Here is a 22,903-nt window from a genome sequence, read left to right on the forward strand (position 1 = left end):
ACAAGACATTTCAACAATGGTAAAACAAGACCAGCAAAGCCACCCAGATGTGCCGACAAATCCCGATAGGAGCTGCACATATCTCGTTCTCAGGGCACACCGGATGAGCAAGACGTCGGGTAAGCCAGCCTAGAATTGCCCCTGGTAGCCTCGGACATCGCTCAGTTGGACCAACACTTAGAGAAGCACTGGCCCGGGGGGTTAAAATAAGATGACCCTTGAGCTGGCCGACTCAAGGGAAAGAAAAAGGCTAGGTGGCAAATGGTAAAACCAATGTTGGGCCTTGCTGGAGGAGTTTTATTCAAGGCGAACTGTCAAGGGGTTCCCATTATGACCCAACCACGTAAGGAACGCAAAATCCAGGAACATAACACCGATATGACGGAAACTAGGGCGGCAAGAGTGGAACAAAACACCAGGCATAAGGCCGTGCCTTCCACCCTTTACCAAGTATATAGATGCATTAATTAAATAAGAGATATTGTGATATCCCAACAAAACATCCATGCACCAAACATGGAACAAGCTTCAATCTTCACCTGCAACTAACAACGCTATAAGAGGGGCTGAGCAAAGCGGTAACATAGCCAAACAACGGTTTGCTAGGACAAGGTGGGTTAGAGGCTTGGTTCAACAATATGGGAGGCATGATAAGCAAGTGGTAGGTATCGCAGCATAGGCATAGCAAAAGAGCGAGCAACTAGCAAGCAAAGATAGAAGTGATTTCGAGGGTATGGTCATCTTGCCTGAAATCCCGCAAGGAAGAAGAACGAGTCCATGAAGAAGACAAACGGACGTAGTCGAACGGTTCCTCACAAACGCGACGTTACCGGAATCAACCCGAAGAAGCAACACCGGAAAGAAGCAAACAACAAAGTAAACAACCATCACATAAACATGGCATGATGCACAATCAAGTATGATGCATGTCCGGTTTAATGAAGCATGGCATGACAAAGTGCACAAGCAATCCTACAAATTAAATGGAGCTCAATATGCAACGAGTTGCATATTGACGAAACACCACATCAATTATTTAGTTCTCTCTTGGTTATGCACTCAACAATATTACATGTTGGTTAACATGGCAAGAGGTGAGGCATAACAAAACTACACCATCTAAACAATTTAAATGGGGCCCGATATAACAAACAACAAATCCGGTAAATCCCCATATGCATTAGTTATTTATTGCAACAACAATTTAAACATTTTAATTGTTGTTATCATGATGCAGATGACATGAACAAGTTTATGCAATTTTTTATTAAAAGTTGACAAGAGCATTATGAAGCATTTTTTCACCGTAGTAGAAAGAAAGGGGTGCCACAGCGACGATAACGAAACGGTGCCACTGCAACGTTCCGGTTCCGACAACTCATTGAGAACGTCGGTGCAAAAGAAAGTGTGGCGGGAGCATGCAAAAGATGGTGGGGTGATCCCGGTTACCGGGTTCCCACGAGTCAACGACGGCATGGCAACGAGGAGGAACCACTAACGTTCACGGGCGAAAACAACAACTAAACATGCATCTCATACAACACATGCTTTCGTCCACGGGTCATCGTCTCGGCGGTTATACCTTCCAGGTGCATTCTCGGAGCGGTTCGGGTTCGTAGAGGAAGTAGGCATTCTCGCGACGGTGGTGGTACAAGGTCGTCGTAGGAAGTAGTCGTACTCGCGATCTTGTCGGATCCACGGTGATGGTAGTGAAAACTTGGTGAATCCGAATTCTTCGGAGGTCGTCATCGAACTTGGTCAAATACATGACGTGGGTAGACGTTCACTCGACGGCCTTCGGCGACGGTAGTTGTTCTCATTTCGTCGTGGAACTTGGCGATTTCGGAGACGGCGGAAGACGAACTTGGCGGTCCTCGTTGACCTAGTACTTGGCGTTTCCCGGTTCGGTGACCGTTTTCGGCATCAGACATCGAGGTACTTGGCGGACTCGCATGGGGCAGCAACATGTAGTCGAACTAGGGTCTCAGTCCTGGCGATCAAAAGGGTACTTGCGGTCTTGATGAATCCGTAGTGGTACTGGGCGAGATCACGGCCACGGCAGTCTTTGAACTTGGTTTTCATGTATAAGACTCCACGGGTCCTGGGAGGACTCGGCGATGGCCATGTCAATGAGGTGACCGTAGATGATGAAGCACGGAGTAACAGCTCGAGTCGCGGGAGCATCAGCTGTCACGGGTGGAGGTCGGGCTGGAGCTCCTGGCCGCAGCGGCGCGGCGCCCGAGCAGGGTCCAGCGGCAAGGCAAGGCGACGAGGAGGAGCCTGCGAGGGACCCTGGCGGGGAGGCGGTGGAGGACGGTGCACAGCTGAAGTGAGGTCGGCGGCGCCGTGAGCCGGCAGGGTGGAGCCGAGGAGGACGTCCGGCGACGACCGGTGTTGGGGCTCCAGCGAGCTCTGGCCAAATCAGTTGGGACGAGCAGTGTGGGGGCTCCTGCTGGCCGTGGAGGACGAAGGATGCGGGCACGGGAACGAGGTAGGACTCGGCAGAGGAAGCGGGAGGCGGCCATGGCGCGCGGAGGAGAAGCAGGAGGAAGGCCATGGCAACGAGGAGGGGCGCGCGGGATCGGGCGTGTGCGGAGACGGCGGCCTCGCGGAAGAGGGAGGCTCAGGCATGGGACAGCGCTCGTCGGCGGGCCGGCGTTGAGGAGGGATTGGGTCGAGGCACGAGGAGCTCCTCTCCCTAGCGATGTGCGTGGAGGCGACGCAGGAGGGATCGATGGGAGAGGGAGAGAGCGAGAGATGGGGATCGGGCTGCGCGGACTCCTGGCAGCGCGAGGAGGTGGACGAAGGGAAAAAGAGGACCGAGGGGGATCGGGCTAGGTTAGAATTGGTGGGGGTCGGCTGGGCCTATGGGCCGGCGCGGGAGGTCTGTTGGCCTCGCTGCGGGTGGCCTAGGTGGGCTGGCGCGAGAGTGGGCCTAGGGAGGCCCAGTTGGGCTCTCTGCTCTCTCTCTCTCTTTAACTTTATTTCTAAGCATAAAACAAAATTGGAGAAGAAAAGAAAGATGGAGGGGGTTTGGGAAAGAATTAGCGCACGCAAATAATATTCCCGGACTCGCAAAAATGCGTTGGTTCCAAGAAAAATATAAGAGGCATGATTGCAAGGATTTAATTCAAACTTATTTGAATATAATTCAAATGGTTTGAACAAGGGCTAGGAATTAGAGGTGTCCAAAAATGTTCCGATTTTTGGTGGAGCTCCGGAAAATGACGAAAGAATTTATGGGCAAAGTTAAAGGCCAAGAGACGTGATGACTAAAGCATTGGGATTTTGCAAGTGTGTTAAGGTGAATTCCAAAAGAATGGAAATATTTATAATAGCTCCCTAATATCGGGAGGATATGTTATAAAGAGAATCACCATGTAAATTCCCTCGGTTTAAATGGACCGAAGATTCATGCAATTTATTTAGTTGAGCTTTAAAATGGGTTGCATGATGACATGATGCAATGCACATGATGCAGAGATGAATGCAACCGACGAAACAAATCAACAACGAATCTCGGAAACCCTGGAAGGCATCTGAAGCTCCGGTCTTGGGGCGTTACACCACCGCCCCCATCTTCACGCCCCGCCGCCCTGGCACGCTGGCCACGCTTCGCCTACTCCCTCAGCGCCTTCTCCCGCCGCCTCTCTTCATCGGGGATCGGAGGATCCATCGGCCTCTTCTCCGTTCGCCGGTCGCCCATGGCTGCCACCGCAGCAAAGGAGCGAGTGAGTGGAGGGGGAGGGGGAAGGGGGGAGAGAGATCTGGCAAAGCGCCGAAATCGCCGCACCTCACTGGGACGGGCAGGAAACCCTAGTGAGGGGTCGCGCACGCCCCTGCGCAGCCATATAAAGCGACGCGGCCCGGGCTTATGGGCGCCTTTCTGGGGAGGCCGCGGGGAGCAAGGCCCAGCCGAGCCTGGCTCAGAAGAAAAAGCGACCCCCTGGCCACCCGTAACCCCATCGGAATCCAATCCCAGATGACGGTTGGGCCCTAGGGCCGCTTGAGGCCGGCCCAGGCCCAACGGACACGAGCTGGCCCACGACAGGCGCCTCGCCCCTCGGCGTCAGCCCTAGCGCCTCGGCCGTTTCCGCCACCCGCGCCGCCACCGCCGACAACGCCGCCGACGAAGGAACGAGAGGGAGCGGCGGCCACTCCTCAGCCACCGCCAAGGCCGCCTCGTGGACAGGGGACGACGGGGAGGCGCACACCACCTGCGGGCGCCCCGCCGAGGGAGACGGAGGTCTCCAGCACCGCACCGCCAAAGCACGAGATCCACATCCCCCCGGCGCAAAACGACGGCGATGGTCACCCCGACCAACGTCGGTCTCCGCCGCCACCCGAACGAAGTCACCGAGGGTCACGCACGCCGTCGGGGGAGCCAGCCGCGGCGAAGAGGTCCTGTCCTCCTCGTCGGACTTGTCCGTCGCCAGGGCCCAGAAGCGACCACCACACGGCCCCCGCCCCAGCTCCGTGGAGCGCACCGTCGAAGAGGGAACCAGAGCACCACTCGGTCCACGCCGGACCTGCACCCACGCATCGGCCGCGGCGAGATCGCTGGGGGCAGGGGCGGAGCCGCCCTCGTCACCTAGGACCGTCGCCAACGGCTCGCCCGAGTTTGAAACCATCCTCATGCAGGAACTCTCGAGGGATTATTCTAGGTCATCCCACTGACCATGTTCTCAAAACTATCATTATATAACATGTTTGGCTCCCTCTATATTGAGTTTCTGGCTCCGCCACTGCAAATGAGCTGATTTCACCACAAGAAATCTAACCATCTTAGTTCATAGTCACTTTTTGATGCACTTTTGAAAAAAAATCATATAATATACTGTAATATGTTTTCTCAACCCACAGCTATGTAGCGTGTAAGTGTACTCTGTTCACGAGGGAGCTTCTATTCGGCGCCTGTTGCGCCCGAACAAGTTCTGGCGCACACTACATCGCCCGCTTGGGCTGGCTTGCGAAGGAGCAGCGCAGGTAACGCCAAAAAACCATGCAGAAAGAGCCTTCCTAGGAATCAAACTCGCGACGTTAATTCCTTATCAGATTTCAGCTAACCACTAGAGCAATTGTGGACTTGCGACTGGTAACAACGCCAAAAAATATGAACAAGTCTGGCCGCGCTATTTACTACACAATATCGTCTATTGCATCACTTAGAATCTGAATATTTGAAGAAAAATCATGAACTTGAAAAAGTTTGTCTATTTTCAAAAACCTTCATCATTTTTGAAAAAAGTTCACATTATTAAAAAAATCACAAACTTAAAAAAAGTTCATGATTTTGAAAAAGTTCATGACAAAATGAAAAAAGTTCATCGCTTTTGAAAAAAATCATCATTTTTACAATTTAATCAGTTTTGAAAAGGAGTTCATTAATTTTGAAAAACTATTCACAAAATCTTTGAAAAAATTAATCGTTTTTGAAAAACAAAGCACAAATTTGAAAAAAGTTAATCAAAATTAAAATAAAGTTCATGGATTTTTAAAAAATGGAAAAAATTCATCAAATTTAGAAAAAATAATCAAATTTCTAAAAAGGTTCATGTGTTTGGATACATTTTATCGAACCAGGAAGAAGAAAAATTAAAATAAGAAAACGAAAAAGGATAAAGGATAAAGAAGGAATAAATAAAAGAAAGAAAAACTTGATGGTTTCCAGATCCCGTTGTGTGGCGCGGTGGTTACACCTCGTACATCGATCAGGGAGGTCACGGTTTGATTCTCAACCAAAGCGCTTGTTTTTGTGGATTAACATAGAGATAAAACACTATATGGGCCGGTCTAGTGCCGGGGCGCTTTTGGCGCCCATTTATAAAATACGGAAATCACTAATTAAGAAGCATTTGTCTAAAAAAAACTAACTAAGAAGCACTATTTGCAAAAATCACTCCCATCTTTCCAGACCGCGACAACTGGCGCACATATCGTGATCTGAGAGTCTTTTTTACATAGATCCGTTTATTCAAAACATTTTATCTCTTAAACCGTGCGTCCAAATCTTAAATCGTTTTCATCATTGGATTACTCACGTCAAGATCTTCAAAACAATATCCTATGTTAATAGGTTTTAACAAAAAAATTACACAAAAAAGGAAAAAACCCGAAACGGAAGTATTTTTTTCCTTTCCAAAAGAGTCACGACTGTGCCTTTTGTGGAAGGAAAAAAACACATTTTTACGTTTTTGAGAGGCACGACCGTGCCACTCACGGAAGCAAACCGTGCCTCTCGCGAAAGGGAAAAACATGGTTTTTTTTGCCGTTTCCGAGAGGCACGGCCGCGCGCCTCGTGGAAGCAAATCTGTACCTCTCGCGAAAGTTTAAAAACATGTTTTTTTTTGTTTTCCGAGAGGCACCTCTCGCGGAAGTTAAAAAAACGTGTTTTTCCGTTTCCGAGAGACACGACCGTGTTTCTCACAGAAGTAAAACAAAACATTGTTTTCCCGTATGTGAGAGGCACGATCATACCTCTCGCGGAAATAAAAAAAATACATTTTTTCATGCATTATTTTAAAAGCTAAGAAAGAGCAATGAAAAACCTGAAAAGCCAAAAAAACTCGAAAAAACCTTCTAATTAGTCGAAAACGCGTGCAAAAAATAAATAAAACAAAATCTGAAAAGAACGTCCAGAACGCGATACTTGCGGACAGACGTGCTCTCAACTCATTCGAAGTGATACTTAGGGGCTCACAAAGGAATTTTTTTTTGAAATGGAACACATCGATTCCATACTTAAACTGGCTCAGCTAATTTGCTGGCCCGTCGAACATTTACATCGTCAGGTAGGTCCTCAGACGACACATGCGAGACAGGCTGATGACTAGCACCGTAGGCCGCTAGAGCGTGCGCAAGATTATTACATGCCCGTGGGGCAAAAACGAAAGAAATACTAGTAAAATTTAGATAGGCAAACTGACGAATCTCCTTAAATAGCAAACCTTCAGGTGCACGGTCCGATTCAGTACCTCGTAGCGCCTTTACCAGAACCCGACAATCCGATTCAACCTCCACATTTGTCATTCCCCAATCTGATGCAGCATGCAGAGCTGCGAGACAAGCCTCGGCCTCCGCCCGCAGTGCGCTTGCCACATGAGGCAACCGGCCTGCACCGGATCCTCTGACATCCCCACACTGGTCACGAACCACGAAGCCCCACCCTCCTGCTCCATCTGTCATCGAAAAGGCCCCGTCAAAATTTATCTTTAGCTGATTGCCCATTGGCTTCCTCCATTCATGCACTGGTTTGACAGATGTGCCCGTACTTGGTTTACCACACATATTAAGAGAATCAACAGCCCAATGATTGATGTCGGCAGCAAGACTCCCCAAAGGGATGCTTTTTCCCCTACATTTAATTTATTCCTCCATGTCCACCAACGCCATAACAGGCAGACCACTAGAATTCGTTTGTTCTCCGTCAGCTTCAGTATAGCATGCAGAAATTCACTCGCGTCCTTGCATTCACACATGCACTGACGTTCACGTTCCAGCTGCAAACTACGCCACACAGACTTAATTGCCTTACATTTCAGGAACAAATGTGCACCATCCTCGTCTAGTCTTCCGCAACAGACACAAAGTGTATCACAGTCTATTCGTCTTCTCTTCAAAGATAGTTTCAGAGGCAAACTGTTATGAGCCAGGCGCCACATGAACTGCTGTATTTTTGGTTGGCACGGTTATCTCCAGATTTCTTTCCATTCCCAGTCCCGCTGTAATGGTGTAGAAGTTGACGGCAAACCTCCATCCCTATTCTGCACATATACTTTATAAGCTGATTTAACTGAGAACATACCCTTGCTATCAAAATGCCACGCATAGACATCCTCATGGTCAGTCTGGAGAGGTGTCGCTAGGATGATTTTGGCCTCGTCCTCTCTGAATATGGCTCTCACCAAGTCCTCATCCCAGGCTTGTGTATCTGGGTCTATCAGTTCACAAACTCTCGTGAGAAGACATTGTCCTCTATGCGTCAGTGGTGTTCTGATTTCATCTCGAGCAATCCAAGGATCTCTCCATATGTTGATTGATGCGCCGTCGCCAACTCGAACTATGAGGCCCTCCTTAAGTAAAGCAATTCCCTTTAAGATACTTCTCCATGTATAGGATATGCCCGGATGTGCTTCTGCATCTAGTAGTGAAGTACGTGGGAAGTATCTCGCCTTCAGTACTTGTGCACACAACGAGTCCGGGTTTTCCAGCATACGCCACGCCTGCCGTGCTAGCATAGCGATATTGAAACCATAGATATCTCGGAATCCCATCCCTCCTTCCCCTTTCGGTTTGGTCAATAACTCCCAACTAAGCCAATGCATTGTGTTATTCTTCTCTTGTTTTGCCCACCAAAATCTGCATATCATCTTTCCAATATCCTCACACAGGGTCTTTGTGAGATCAAAGCAAGACATTGCGAATGTCGGGATGGCTTGTGCACAAGCTTTAATAAGGATGTCTTTCCCCATCTTTGACAGTAATCGCTCCTGCCACCCCTGTATCTTTCTCCATATCCGGTCCTTCAGGTACTCAAAATTTTTGGTTCGAACCTGTCCTACGTACACCGGAAGACCGAGATATTTCTCAGTTCTAGCTTCTGCACTTATATTCAGAACATGCAATACCTCCTGTTTCCTACACGATCTAGTGTTTTTACTGAATATAACTGAAGATTTTTCATAATTCACAACCTGACCCGAGCACTCCTCATATAGATGTAGCATATTTTGCAGATACGTAGCACTCTCAACTGAAGCTTTCATGAGGACTAGTGAGTCATCTGCAAACAGTAGATGGTTGAAACTCGGGGCATTATTGCAAATCCGGATTCCTTTAAGAGAACCATCAGCCTCGGCCTTGTTCAACAAGGAGGAAAAACCTTCCACACAAATAAGGAAGAGGTAGGGTGATATAGGATCACCTTGGCGTAGACCTCTTTGTGGCACTATCGTATCTGTGCATTCTCCATTCACTCTGAACTTATATGACACTGAGGATACACAAAGCATAATTTTATTTATCCATTGCTCCTAGAATCCCAACTTGTACATCATTCTCTCTAGGAAGTGCCACTCAATGCGATCATACGCTTTGCTCATATCAAGCTTTACTGCTGCATATCCTTCTTTCCCTCCTCTTTTATTTTTCATATAATGGGTGCACTCATAAGCAAGTAAGATATTGTCCGTAATCAACTGGCCCGGGACAAATGCACTCTGGTTCGGGGAAATAATGTCAGGGAGGATCTGCTTTAGGCGATTAGCTAAAACTTCAGAGACCAACTTATAAACCACATTGCATAGGCTAATGGGCCTAAGATCCTTCATACTCTCTGGGTTCTTGACTTTTGGGATTAGCACAACACATGTATCATTCCATCCTTCTGGCATAGGACCTCCATTAAGCACATTCAAAACTTCCGCCACCACCTCATCACCAACAATATCCCAACATTTTTTATAGAAAATAGAAGGCATACCATCTAGTCCCGGTGCTTTGAGATCACCAATACTCTGCAGCGCCTCATAGACTTCCTCCCTAGTGAACTCCATTGCGAGCGATTCATTCATGTGGGCTGTTACTCGCGGTTCAATGTGACCCAAAAGTTCATCTAGTCGTGTCCCTGCATGAGAGGTAAAAAGATTTAAGAAATAGTTAGAGACTACTTCCTTCATCTCGTTCACATCCTCCACTACTCTCCCATCCTCCCTTCTTAGCTTCTTGATGCGGTTCTGCCTCCTTCTCTCTGTCGCCGCCGCATGAAATTTTTTTGTATTCCGGTCTCCCCCCTTCATCCAGTTTATATGAGCTCGCTGCTTCCAATATGTTTCTCTTTGCTCCTCCAACCTCTCCAGTTTAAAACGTAAAATCTGCTCTTTGTGCACTTGTTCAGCCCCAATATTCTGCCTCCTACACTCTTCCAGTTGCTTTTTGAGGCGACATATCCTCTTTTCTAAATCACCTAGAATGTTTCTGCTCCAATCCATTAGCTCCCGCATCACACTTTTGACTGCTCCTGCCACATTCTCCCCTGCTATTTGCGTTTCAAGCTGCCAAATATTCTACACCATCTCCTTGCATCCCTCCTCTTCCAGCCAGCTAGCTTCAAATCTTGGATTTTGGTTCTGTACCGAGCCATGTCTAATCCTAGCTGCTCTTGCTGTGTCCACAATAACCGGACGGTGGTCCGAGTGGCGTGGGTCGCCATTAGTCACTCGGTACGCAGGAAAACGACAACACCATGATGTAGTAGCAACCGCCCGGTCCAACCTCTCTTTAACATACTTCTCTGCCATACGACTATGGTTCCTCCAAGTAAATGTGTCTCCAACATAGCCCAGATCTCTTAGCTCGCAATTTTCCAGTGCAACTTTGAATCTGTCCATACATGCTTGACCCCTCGGCGGCCCACCTTCCTTCTCCCAAGAATGCAAGATTTCATTAAAATCACCAGCGCAAAGCCAGGGTTTATTATTTTGTTGTTTTAGATTCCTAAGCAGCCTCCAAGTCTTCTCCTTCTCATCACTCTTGGGCTCCCCATAGATACCGGTGAACCTCCACACAAATCCATCCTCTTCTGCAATCTCCGTATCAATGTGGTACTTGGACACAAAGGGCAACACCACAAGCTGCACTTCCTTCTTCCAAAACATAGCTAAACCCCCGCTCTGCCCCTCACAATTTTTAACAAACATTTGTGTCATCCCCATCTTCCATCGAAGCCAGTCCAACCTGCTACACTCCATCTTCGTCTCAGACAAAAATAGAACGTCGGGGTCCTCCTTCTTCTGGAGCTCCAGAAGCCCTCGAATTGCCGGGCCATTCCCCAATCCCCGGCAATTCCATGCAATGAGCCTCATTGCTTCTCGCAGGGCTGTTCCAACAGCCCCGCGTTCTCCTTTTGTGCTGCAATTTTGTCCTCCTCAATTCTTCTCTTCTTCGGTGATTCACATTCCGTCATATCAACATCATCCGACTTTGCAATCCTCTTCTCTCCCACACTCACTCCCAGTGATCTATTATCCCCTCCATTCTTCCTCTCCTGTCTTCTAAAACCCTTCCCACCCTTCCCCTTAGGGTGTACCAGGATGCCCATGTCTGCCTTCTCTGCACTACTCTTCCCCTCGACATGTTTGTTTGATAGCTCTAGCTGCACGTACATTTTCTTTCCCATCGGTTCCTCCTTCTCCTGAGCCTCAACCTTATCTCTAACCCCTTTCATTGTATCCCTGGTTGCTCCCGTAAAATACACAGTACCGGCCGGGCGCCGGCCGAATAGGAATCGCCTGTTCACGGGCCTGTAACTTCATATCATATCCCCTGTTCACGGGCCTGTAACTTCATAATACTCTGTTCACGGGCTTAACATATTAACCGGGCCGAGCGAAGTTACAGGCCCGTGAACGAACTGAATAGGCCTCACCACTCGCGGCGCGGGTCGGCCACTCGCGGGCGCGCGCCCCCAGCTCGATCAGCCGCCGCCCCCCACCCGTTTCGTCCTTCCCGCTGCCAAGCTCCTCCGCCGCGCCGTCGCTTCCACCCCGCGAGATGCAGGTACTTCTCTCGAGCTCGCCCCGCTAATCAGACGATTCACCATCTCGGCCGCTGCCACCCGCGGCCCCGCTCGATTGCGGCGCAGATTGCTGCGATCGTAAGAGGTCACCCTAGGTTACCGGCTAGGGGTGCGTCTCCGTGGTCTGACTTAGGGTGGTTGCCTGCATTCGCTGCACTGTTCACGCATCGAAATCGTTGCGGAACCGAGCCACCCGTCCATTCCTCGCTAGGCATCAGTCACTGTGGCTGTGCTATCAAGTTACCGCATCTCTTGGTGCTAGGGCCGAGATCAACCAGCTCTGATTTCCAAAAGTTTTGTCATCGTGTTATTTGTTACGAATTTACCCGCGCTTTCCTATTTCGGTGAATGCACGGAGAATGGATCAAGTATGAACTGCCAAGGGTGAATTGCTAAATTATGGAGGCTAGATGATTGGGTGTTGTCGCATTGATGTAGGGAACCAGGGTGATGTGTATGACGATGCGTACGGTAAATGGAAACCAAACACTCCTGTACGTGTGTGCTTACTATCTTTGTACTATTATACTAGTATTTTTATTCATATCCTTTACTAGCATCATACGACTACAAGGTGGACACAGATTATTGGTGAAGGAAAAGCGACGATGCCGTTTGTTATGCATGTCCGAAGCTATACACCATATTTGCCTATTTGGGAGGGGGAATACTAGGCCCTCACGGAGTTGATGCTATCTAAGCTTCCATGCTTTTCCCCCCCTTCAAGTTGTACCCCTTAAGCCTCCCGAAGACCATGACGATGATCAGAATAATTTTCCCCTCGTGGCTCCATTTCCCAACAAACCCATATGAAGCATCCTTGCAGTGTAGGTCTTGTTTCAGTAACCTCTTGCAGCTGTAACCCATAGAGAAGCCCACGTTTCCATATGCACTGCAATATAATCAGTCATCGGATCAGCCAGGAGTTCAGTAATGATAATCATGGCAAACATAACCATGAGTTTCTCTTAAGAATGTACTCCCTCCGTTCCAAAACAGATGACCCAACTTTGTACTAAAGTTAGGTCATCTATTTTGGAACGGAGGGAGATTTCAGTGACTTGCCTTACAATTTCAAACAGTATGCTGAAAACATTGAAATTAAGTGGATCTGTGGTCAGTGCTTCTCGCTCAGTGATGCAAATTAGCATGACAAAGATAGCCAAATAAGACAATTGGGACAAGATCCAGTCCTCCAATAGCCCTTTTCTGTTGTATCTCTTCTCGTCCTTAGAATACCGATCGTCGTAATTGGGTAAAAATGATGTGTAGCCGGGAAGGTACCTGATACAAGTTGGTGCAAACATGCGTTAAGTATAGCTTACATTAGTTCTTCTGAATGACAGCATACATTAGATAATCTGATGTCTCTTACTCTATTATATGAGATAAAGCTATTCTTTAAGTACGACATATTTGCATATCATTCAGCCTAGTCAATAGAACCCCTATTTGCCTAATGTAAGGTCGCAGTAAATTCAGGATTTTTTTTTACTAATGTAAGTGCTGCAGTAAATCCAGGCAATTTTCTTCGCAACGAGCATTATTATTTCCGGGAGAAGGTTAGAGAAGGAACTTACATCATGACGGTGTATAGGACTACTATTGCCGAAGAGATTCTTGACAGATCCACAATAGTTTCACCAGCATGCCTCGCATTGGTTGACTGAAAAAGAGCACCTACTATCTTTTGATAGCTGCTCATTTCCTGCAAAGCCTCGGAGCTCCATTCCAAAGAGCAAAACAATATGGTTTGCAGAATTATGAAGCCCACAACAGTTAAAATTAAGTAAGCACACTTTCTTGTACTCATAAGATGCCTGTATCCGATGGCGTTTGCATGCTCAAGAATGTAACACCATTCTTGTTTCCCGGTAATCTTCTGGAGTGACCACACCATGAATCTCAAGCATGGTGCAAATAATGTATTTCCTACTAGCATCTGAGGAATAATTAGCAATAGCAGACCGGAGTTCTTCTGGAAGATAACCATATTCTCGTTTACTGGAGTGAAGCCACAGTTTGCAACCGAGGATATAGCCGTAAATACAGAAAATAAAATGAGCCCAATCCGTTTTCTCTTCAGAATTTCTTGTGCATCTGGTACTAACTTAAGGTAGAGGTAAATAAGTAAGGAGCTCCCTAAGTTTGTTATTAGAAGACAGACCGTCACTGCAGTACCTAAAAGTACAGTTGTCTTGGGATCAACATGTTGTTTGTTTGCCTGGCGGAGTTCGGAAAATGCAACTGCATCTTTTGTGCCATGGCTAGTGTTGGGATCAAAGTTTGCAACATTAATAGATTCAATATCAATATGAGATATGTGGTCCCTTGTGTTGAGTGAATTTTCTGTATTGAATTTAGCCCTCATGAAGTGAAGACCAAGTATTGAAGTGAACACCTCACCGCCAATCAGCATTAAAATTGCCAAAACCCAGAGTTGTTTGCTTGAGAATTCCTCCATTTCAACAGTAGCCATGCTTGAGACAGTTGATGCAGATACAGAAGTAAACAACACGTCTAAGTTTTTCAGAGTATTTGACTTATCTTGAGAGTTAAGAACCTTCAGAGCTTCATATCCAGCAAATGAGATCAAGGTGAAATAGGTGACTTGGATAAAGAGCGGGTTGGTTTGGCAGATGAACTGGCAGGAGTATTTCATGGATTGCCATGCAGATTTGGCAAAAGAAGAGAATTTGGTGGATGCAAATGCACAGAAAGTTTGAAGACTTTTTAGGTATACTACAAGAGAAGTATTCATTCTTTTCTAGTACCTGTGTGGCACTAAAGAGAATGTTTTCTCCTTTGGAGCGGTTAGGCGGGGTTGGGGGCAGGGGGTGCTGGTTCCTTGCGTAGTCACACTGAGTACTGTCTATTTATAGTGGAAAAGATATATTCTCCCTTCAACTTTGTACCTATGGTGTTTCGTACAATCTGTGCTGTACAGAGGAATTATAAAGCAGTAGTAGATTTATGTGGACAAATATGACCGAAGAATCAAGGCTGCTTCATGGATTCCATCATTCAAGATAGCTTTGCCATAGTAGTGGTAAAGGATTATGTTCTCTACTGAATTTGTGTCAATAAATAGTCTACAGGGTAGTGAAAATGCAAAATTAAGAATGAGCACTCTTGAGTGCGAAGTTATTTCATTCTGTGCTCTGCATTATGCCTTGGTTCACACGATAGCTGCTTTTTCGTTCTCCGAGCCTCCCCGAGTTAGACCTTGATGGCATGCAGATCCAGTTGGAACTTGGAAAGATTAAATGTGTTCTCAGCAAGTGGTTCGTGTCCTTTCGGAAGCTAAGGTGCTATTAGGCTTCCTTGTCTTACTGTGTTCCCTGTGTACCAGAACTGAACCCTCGACATGTAGAGTTCATTCCGAGGAATCTTGACTCAGATGTACTTATCTTGGATTTCAAAATTTGTAACGCTGAGTTAATCAGAGGTTGCAGTCATAAAAACATGACATACTTGCATGTCTCTCTTGAAAAAATTGTAATGGTCGTGGCGTCGTGCACACTGTACACTTAACAAGAATGTTTTTTTAACCGTGCATCAGTATGCTCTCCCTTACCAGTTACCATGTCTGTTTTCTTGAACTGCGAAAGGAATGAGGGATACCTGCAAGGAGCTAGATATCCATTTAATGAATAGGAATAGACATCCAAATCTTACTCAAAGAGGACTCGAGCCTGGTTCAAAGGGAGTATAATCACACCTCCTGCATTACTGTAGTCATGTTCTTCTAGACGTGTAGCAGTTCTTTTCATGTAGTATGCAAAATATGTACATCAGTATATATATGACTCTTGTCGTGGCATCAACAATACTGTTGGTTTTCCGGAGGAAGTAACTTCACGCGTTCTCGTTTCATAAGCAAACACGTGTAATCCACATTTGACGAATTTGATTTTATTCTTCTTACCAAGGACAAAGCATTTGGTACAACCAAATTAGCTCTTCATTGTTGATATGGAGAAGACCGATGAATAGATTTTATTCTTTAAGCTTTATCATCTGAGTGGATATGGAACAAATTCTTTGGATGCTACATAGTTGCTCTGCACTGGCATAATACTACCTATGCAGACTAGGTTAAATATGCTCTGCTAGTTCCGTGTGGCAGCAAAACACCTTTCAATAATTATAAGGTTGCATTCAGCTTCTATGGTACTGTTAATTGACTTGTGGAGCAAGATGACCTCCATAACTTTTCCTGCATGCGCTGTTCACACTATTTCTATTGACGCGTTGAACTTTTTCTCACACCATTTTTGTTAGTTTGATGGTAACTAATTTGGAGGAAATTTCAAGGTTACACACATCTCACTATCATCTAGACATGTATTACTGTTTATGCAAGTTAGTATGATATATGTGGCATCATTATGCGGCTACAAAGCTTTAGCCATGAACTCATGATCATATATCTACAAGACGACAAGAATCAGTCGCTTAATGACTTATTTAAAAGATAATAATACATCTCCCTCAAAATTAGAGATGTTGCTAAATCATACGAGCCAATGACAAATGAACATAATATAGCGTCATAGAAACCACGTCCCCCGTACTCCCCTCACGTCCCCCGCGTCGCCCCCCGCTAGGGCGGCTCGGGTGGAAACCCTAACCCTCGCCGCCGGGCATGTCCATCCCCCCCTCCCCTCAGCCGCCGCTGGAGGAGATCGCCGGGCGAAGCCCCGGGCGGCTGACGGCGGCGGCGGAGGCCCTCTTCCCTCCCACGCCGGATCGGGTGGCGGGTTACCCATGGCGCCGGGGCGTTTCTTCCCCGATCTGCATCGCGGCGGCGCGGCTATTCGTCTCTGGCGACGGCACAAGGTGGCGGCGTGGTGCTGGGTGGAGGCGGCGAAGCTGCTAGGCTTCGAGGAAGATCTGGTGGCGTCGGCCGCATGGTGGGCTAGCAGGGTCATGGCGGCCTTGGTCGCGGTGGCCGGCGGCTCGGCCTGTCGGCGATGGCTCGATCCCGGGGCCCTGGAAGGTGGCGGCGGGTGAAGCTCGGGCTTCCCGTGTGGCATGGCGTGGTGCAGTCCCTGTCCAAGGTGGGTCTGCGTCGGTGATCTCGTGGTTTTTGCTACGGATTGGTTTAGATTAGAGACGGTGATGAGCGTGCGGGATCCATCTCGGCAGCTCTCGCGGTTTGGCGAGGTAGGGTGGGAGCCCTCCTCCCAGGCTCCAGTGGTGGCACACTCAGGCAGTGGCCAGTGCGCCAGGGCTCCTACGGTGGCACTGCTATTGCGGTTGGTCGCCGGATCTAGGCGGCTAGATCTGGGGCTTTGAAGGCGGTCGAGACAGTGCATAGGTTGTCGGGTGGATTTCTTGGGACGGACCGGGTGAAAACTTGGTCTTCGGTCGTTGGCCGGAGCCGGTGGTGACGATGCCCTTATCATTGTTTCCTTCATGAAGGCATCATCGAGGTGAAGCTCCCAACCCCACCCAATACCCCCGGGGGAAATCCTAGATCAGTTGATCGGATGACGGTGGCAATCATGTGTCGTTACTCCCTTGGGGGCGGCATTCTTGGAGATGCACTCGGGCTCAGGGACCAGCAGACGGCTTCTTCGGTGGAGCGGTGTTTCTTTCTACATATTCATGGCGGCGGTTCTCGGCGGCATGGAGCAGTGGAGGCTCGGCGTTAGATGTGTGGCGATGGACACGCGTAGGAGGACGACGTTGTCTGCCGTCGTGGTGGCGTCGATGGCAGAGAGGCCTGACAAGGTCGATGCGTTAGTATATGCTTTGAGGATGGATCGATGGAAGACGGAGGTGACGGCCCTTTGCAGCGTGTGCGTGTGGTACTCACTGAGAGTGCGCCGGACTGGTGTGTTACCCAGTCCCGCCTATGTGGCTTGGATGGGGCATCCGGCTTTAGATGTTAGGCTTTCGTGCGATGTCTGTTTGGTATTTGGCCCGGACATTCGGCACCCCTTCATCAAGAGGATAGGAGTAGCGACATGTGTCGTCTAGATGATGGCCTCGGGCTTACTGTTGTATTACTTTGTAAGGTCTTTGTGAATAATAAATAAAATGGCCGCATGCATCACCCAGATGCAGAGGCCGGGAGTGCTTCCTCCTTTTCTAAAAAAAAAGAAACCGATCAAGTATTTTCTCGCTACCCATTAAATCAGCATCATGTAATTCCATTATTTCCAAAATGGAGGAAAATTATGCGACTGCGTAACATTAGGTAGTTGATTTACAGTGGTTTAGTGAATATGAGGTGCCTTCTTTTGCGAGAAAAATACGATGTGCCCTTGATGGGGCATTTTTTGAAAAGAACACGTCATTTATCTAGAGTGTTTGCCTCTCAACCATCTCTCTCCGAATCCCATCTTAAAGTATGAACTGGGTTCTGTTGGAGAAGCCATATTCGGCTTTGCTCTTGCCAGATGCAGAATATATTTGAAGATGGAGATAGGGATTTTGGTGAGAACATATGTGGCAGCATGCCACCAGGCCCACCTGTGAACATATAGTATGGAGAAATCTATGGGCCTGTTATGATAGTTCTGTGAGTTTACAATGAATTGGCAAATGTAGACGTCCCTTCCCTTGCAAAATGCTGGGATTACTGATCATATTAATAAATCATGGTAATTCTACGGCCAGATCATGTTATCTCCCAGTGCCAATTATGGGATACTCTGTCCTCTTTAGTGAATAGTACCATTTAACATGCTCATCGCGTTACTTCCATAGATTGCTGTTGTATTTAGTCAACATATTCTACTGACAGCAAATGCGCACTCATTAACCTCTCTGCTACAGGCGGCGAACTTCAGTATCAATCAGCTGACCTTCCATTTTTTTTTCGAACCGGGCATGACCCCTTTCCATTGCAAATGAACGGAAATACAAAGTTCCGAGAACAGCAGGAGGAAAGGAAAGAGGTACAGCGAGTTCGAGCACTGCCAGGAAACCCACTGTGTCCGCTCGTCATCGTAACGAACGCCATGGGGCGAAAACCTAACAGCACTATAGTTCAACCAACACTAATAAGTCTATTACAACCAGGCACCAACGCACAGATCAGCTGGCCTTCCATGGCTGACAGACACGCATGCATGGTGATTGGCGATCTTGTTCAACTTGCCGAAGAACAGAGCCATCATGGAGAGCCTCAGTTCATTGCTACATTGCCACTTTCTTTTGAGCAAAAGCTACATATCCCTGAATGGTGGCCTGATTCGACTTTGCAGCTCTCGTGGTCTTAGTGGCCTCACCACCTACAATTTGAGCATCTCAGATTCCCTATTTGTTGTCCGTGCCGTATATATCCTGGGAGCACTTTCAGAGATTTGTTCTCCATTATGTGACTGATGATGCTCATAATACAACTGAAGCAGGTCTGGGCAGGCTCTGCTCAACTGCATACTGGTCTTCTGCTTGCTGATAGGGAGATGCTTATCTTCTTCTGGTTCTGACGCTGCGCGATATGGTAACATCGACGTAGTATGGTATGACCTTCCATGCATGACAGACACGAATGCATGATGAATGCTGATCTTGTTCAGCCTGCTGAAGAACGTGAGAACGAACGGCTATGATGGTAAGCTTCCCTTCATGGCCCCTGAAAGGTGGCCTGATTCTTTTCCTCGTGGTATTAGTGGCCTCACCACCAGGCACCTATAACTTGCACGTATCCTGGGAGCACTTTCAGATATTTGCTCTCCATTATTTGAATGATGATGCTCAAGGTACAGCTGAAGCAGGTCCGTGCCAGACTCTGCCGCCGTGAATACTGGGGTTCTGCTTGCTGATAGAGGGAATTGCCTTCCTTGTGGTTGAAACGCGGAGTGGTGGAGATGATGTTCAGCAGCTTATGCCCCTCCCATTCAGTAGACTACTCGTGGCTGTGGGCTCGTTTTCTCCCAGGTCAGTATTTTTCTTTTTGCGAATTTCGCCAAGGTTGCTGTGTATATGAATGAATAGTGCCAAGAGAATGTCATCAGGGTTGAGTTTTAAGCTTCCAGTGTGTCCTAATAACACCATCAAGATTGAATTTTAAGCTTCCAGTGACCAACTGAAAATCGTGACCACAAGGGAACATCGGTAATGATGGTGGCGCAGGGTACGGGAACAATAATGTGGGTGCACGGTGGAGATTCCAAGTTGAGTTCGGCTAGGCACCTGCGATCTGCATGCACATGCATGGGCCATACGGATGTACCACCATAGTTTGATTTTGCCTCAGGAGACCATGTTTCTGCTGTGATTTTTACCTGAGTTCAGAACTGGAATGTGAAATGCCACCTATAAACAAATTCTGTCATCCCTCAGAAGAAGTTTGTTAATTGATATTTTTACCAGGCCAATCAAGCGTTTAACATGCAGCAAATCTCTTCATGCAACTTCAGGATAGGACGCGACATGGTATTTCTTTTCTAAGTGCTAGCATAATTATCCCTGCTTGGTACAGAGAAATGCAATCACGCTCAAGCACTGAACATTTCGCGGTGGACATGACCCCAAAAACTTTCTTCCTCTCTTTTATTCGAGCCACAGTTCAGAAACCTTTTTTTTAGTAATTACTCTATGTTTTCATTCGCTTAAAAGATCATTTAGATCTCTATGCTCTCTGCTACTACAAACTGAGGAGCAGCTCGACGGCATCACGCAGCTCGGTCGGCTAGGCCGCCGCGACGCTGGGGGAGAAGGACATCGGCGCGGAGCACGGGGAGGCTGAGTAGCTGCTGGCTCTGAGGGCTTCTGATCCACATTTTTCTGCGTGGTCGTCCATGAGCATCTGGTGGCATCGGCACTCGGAGCTGCAGAAGGCTTTCTCCCCCCTAGAGTTGCAGGTCAAGAGAAGAAGAGAGGTAATCGAGTGGTTAGTGTACTGTTCCTTGTCACTAAACTCTGAAAGTATTATAGACTGAATTCACCAGGAGCCATGCTTTGCTTGCCATTTAAAAAGATGTTTATGCGAGGTGCTATGCTGAGATGAGTGATACTACTTATTAAGGTGAAATGTTTTAAGATAAAATTCTGCACCTATCACAACTTATCTGTCTTCTGCTTTCTTAAAGGATAGCTGAACTAGGCTGTGCTCCAGGAATACATAATCATGGCATCCTTCAACCGAAGGGCTAATGAATGGCTACAGGGCCAAAGAGTGGTTATTGCTACTTTGAACTCATAATTTCAGCTGTAGACCTACCCCTAATTGTTCTCTGAGAAAGGAAGGTGAAAAATATTCCCACCTAAATAAAACAAGAAATTAAGATGTGATGTACATCAAGCTTTGCTTGGTCCAACAGACATGAAGGCTCACTGTCCACACAACCAAAATTAAAACAAGGAAAGGAGATTCCTAAAGGATGGTAGCTAGCTAAAATTCTCACAAACTTCTTAGGAAAAAAATTGGGAGGAATATATTCCATTCAAATTGATATGAACATGTGAGATTCCTGAAGGATCATATGCATCTTGTAGCTTATTTGTTTCAGTATGGCATCAGTTATTAACTCCTTGCGATATGAAGTACTACTACTCGTCAGTTGTTGGTTGGTTAACCACTCACCTATACATGTAGATGTCGAGCCCATCAAGCCTCTTGTTGCAGAGGCAGCAGCGGCTCAAGAAGTCGTCCGCCCTCGCCGGCGCCTCCTCAGCGGCCTCCACGAACCAGCTGTCCCCGCCGTCGCCGAACCCGAAGTAGACGCGCTTGCGCATGCTGCCGCCCTCGCCGGCGCCGGCGGCCACGTGCGTGATGACGCACGTGTAGCTCTCGGAGAGCTCGTCCTCCTCGCGCGCGCGGCGGCGTGCGGCAGCGCCGATCGCTATCGGCTGGGCGGTGAGGCACGCGCGGCTCATGGCCGCGACGATGCCGAGCCCGACAACGCCCTCGGCGTCGAAGCTCCGCCTCGGCGGCTTGGGCTCGGACGAGCTGACCCGGAGGAAGATGGAGAGCAGGTTGCCGAAGGACGACGAGGCCTTCTGCTCGGCTGCCGGCTCTAGAGACCTCGTCATCATTTTCTCGCGGGAATAGTGGGAGAGAGAGAGAGGTGTGGGCTTCAGTTTTGTACTGCTCTCCACACTCCCACCCCTCTTCTCTTCCCTCCTAACCACCTGTCTCGCCGATGAAGAATACTAATGGAGGAGGGAAGGGAGGGAGGGAGGAGATGGTGCTGGTGGTGGAAGGTGTTTTAAAGGGATAAATGGTTTGTTGTACTATATTTTTTCCTAATAATTAGTGGGGGTTGAACATGTAAAAAACCACTTTATTTCTCATAATTGTAGAATATTTCATGATATCTCTACTCTTATAAAAAAACAGAGTTGATGATGATAGTGTGCCTGCCATCCTGCAATATAGGTGATCTGATTTATATCCGACGGATAGGAAGGAAACTATTATAATTTTGTAAAAAGATACCCATACCCCTCTCTACAGAATAAGGTTTTCCCTCGTTCATCCTTTTCTCCTATAAGATAAACTACTCATACAAATGCATCTTGATTGTAGAATATTCCATGATATAACAATATTAATTTCCCAATGAGAACCAATAACTTGTCCTTTTTCATCTGCATACGAGAATTAAATATAACCACATAGACAAAAAAAAATCAAGCCTGGGCATGAGAATCAAGTGCTTGTCCTCTTGTGAAGCCGAGCACTTTAGCTTCCACACTATGTTTTCTTTTTTTAGTAGAATTAATTGTCTCTGGATGCATGAGTAGGAAAGTTTCATGTGTACCCGTAGCTTGTTTATTCAGCTTTTTGCCATTTTTAGCCGGCTGTCCATGTTGAGCAAACCTTGCAAACCTGCTTTCCGGCGGTTCCACCCGGGCTCTTGTCCGGCTGCCCGTTTACGGAATGCAATTAGTTCTTCAGCTACCCTTCGCCTGCCCCCAGCTCTCACATGCCTTTGTTTTCATTTATTCCGCCGTTGCGCAAGGAGGCTCGTGAACTTTCTGAAAGCACCTGGCGGATTTGGGGAAAGATATCCTCGCGCGATTGATCGATCCAATGCGGACGGGTCTCTCTCTCTCTCTCTCTCTCTTTTCGCGCGTCGCGATCGTCGTGGGAGGAATAGAGGGGCGAGGTTTATTGCGGTGGCTAATCATCATGCGGAGGCAATTAGTAGTAGTTGTTAAGTGGTGCTACTTGGTTATTGTTAATGTTTATAATAGGAACCCAATGCTTAGAGTTGTCATCATCATGAGAGATATGCCAGTAATAAGCACTTTAAGGCCAAAAAGGCAACGCGTACCCTACGGTTCGTCGTCCGCGATCGGCGTGAATTTGGTTGAAATACACGCTAGACTGAGAAATTGCAGCGATTATTAGAAATTTCAACT

General features: G+C 47.4%; 3 protein-coding genes across 3 annotated transcripts; all 3 read right to left on the reverse strand.

Moving 5' to 3' along the window:
* Window positions 1-10,064: 10,064 nt before the first annotated feature.
* Window positions 10,065-10,862, reverse strand: LOC147964527 (uncharacterized). The gene has a single exon (XM_087530011.1). The coding sequence runs from the start codon at window positions 10,860-10,862 to the stop codon at window positions 10,065-10,067; it is 798 nt and encodes a 265-aa protein (XP_087386137.1).
* A 1,214-nt stretch (window positions 10,863-12,076) lies between these two features.
* LOC125517278 (cation transporter HKT1;3) lies at window positions 12,077-14,438 on the reverse strand. The gene is given in 4 exon segments (XM_048682458.2): window positions 12,077-12,294; window positions 12,296-12,467; window positions 12,641-12,859; window positions 13,156-14,438. Coding segments are annotated over 4 exon segments (1,599 nt in total). The 5' UTR covers window positions 14,337-14,438; the 3' UTR covers window positions 12,077-12,267.
* A 5,621-nt stretch (window positions 14,439-20,059) lies between these two features.
* Window positions 20,060-21,731, reverse strand: LOC125517279 (FCS-Like Zinc finger 12). The gene is made up of 2 exons (XM_048682461.2): window positions 21,120-21,731; window positions 20,060-20,385 (listed from the first exon to the last, which is right to left on the reverse strand). The coding sequence occupies exons 1-2, from the start codon at window positions 21,569-21,571 to the stop codon at window positions 20,226-20,228; spliced, it is 612 nt and encodes a 203-aa protein (XP_048538418.1). The 5' UTR covers window positions 21,572-21,731; the 3' UTR covers window positions 20,060-20,225.
* Between the last annotated feature and the right edge of the window lie 1,172 nt (window positions 21,732-22,903).

The sequence above is a fragment of the Triticum urartu genome, chromosome 6A (assembly GCF_056163025.1).
Source record: "Triticum urartu cultivar PI428250 chromosome 6A, HENAU_Tu73, whole genome shotgun sequence".
Taxonomy (NCBI): Eukaryota; Viridiplantae; Streptophyta; class Magnoliopsida; order Poales; family Poaceae; genus Triticum; species Triticum urartu.

Bases quoted from the DNA above. Each gene is read 5' to 3' on its own strand.
- LOC147964527 (XM_087530011.1), bottom strand. From the start codon at position 10,862: ATGAGGCTCATTGCATGGAATTGCCGGGGATTGGGGAATGGCCCGGCA.
- LOC125517279 (XM_048682461.2), bottom strand. From the start codon at position 21,571: ATGATGACGAGGTCTCTAGAGCCGGCAGCCGAGCAGAAGGCCTCGTCG. The intron at 20,386-21,119 runs GTGAGTGGTTAA...CTGCAACTCTAG, and splicing joins CTCGACATCTACATGTATAG to GGGGGAGAAAGCCTTCTGCA.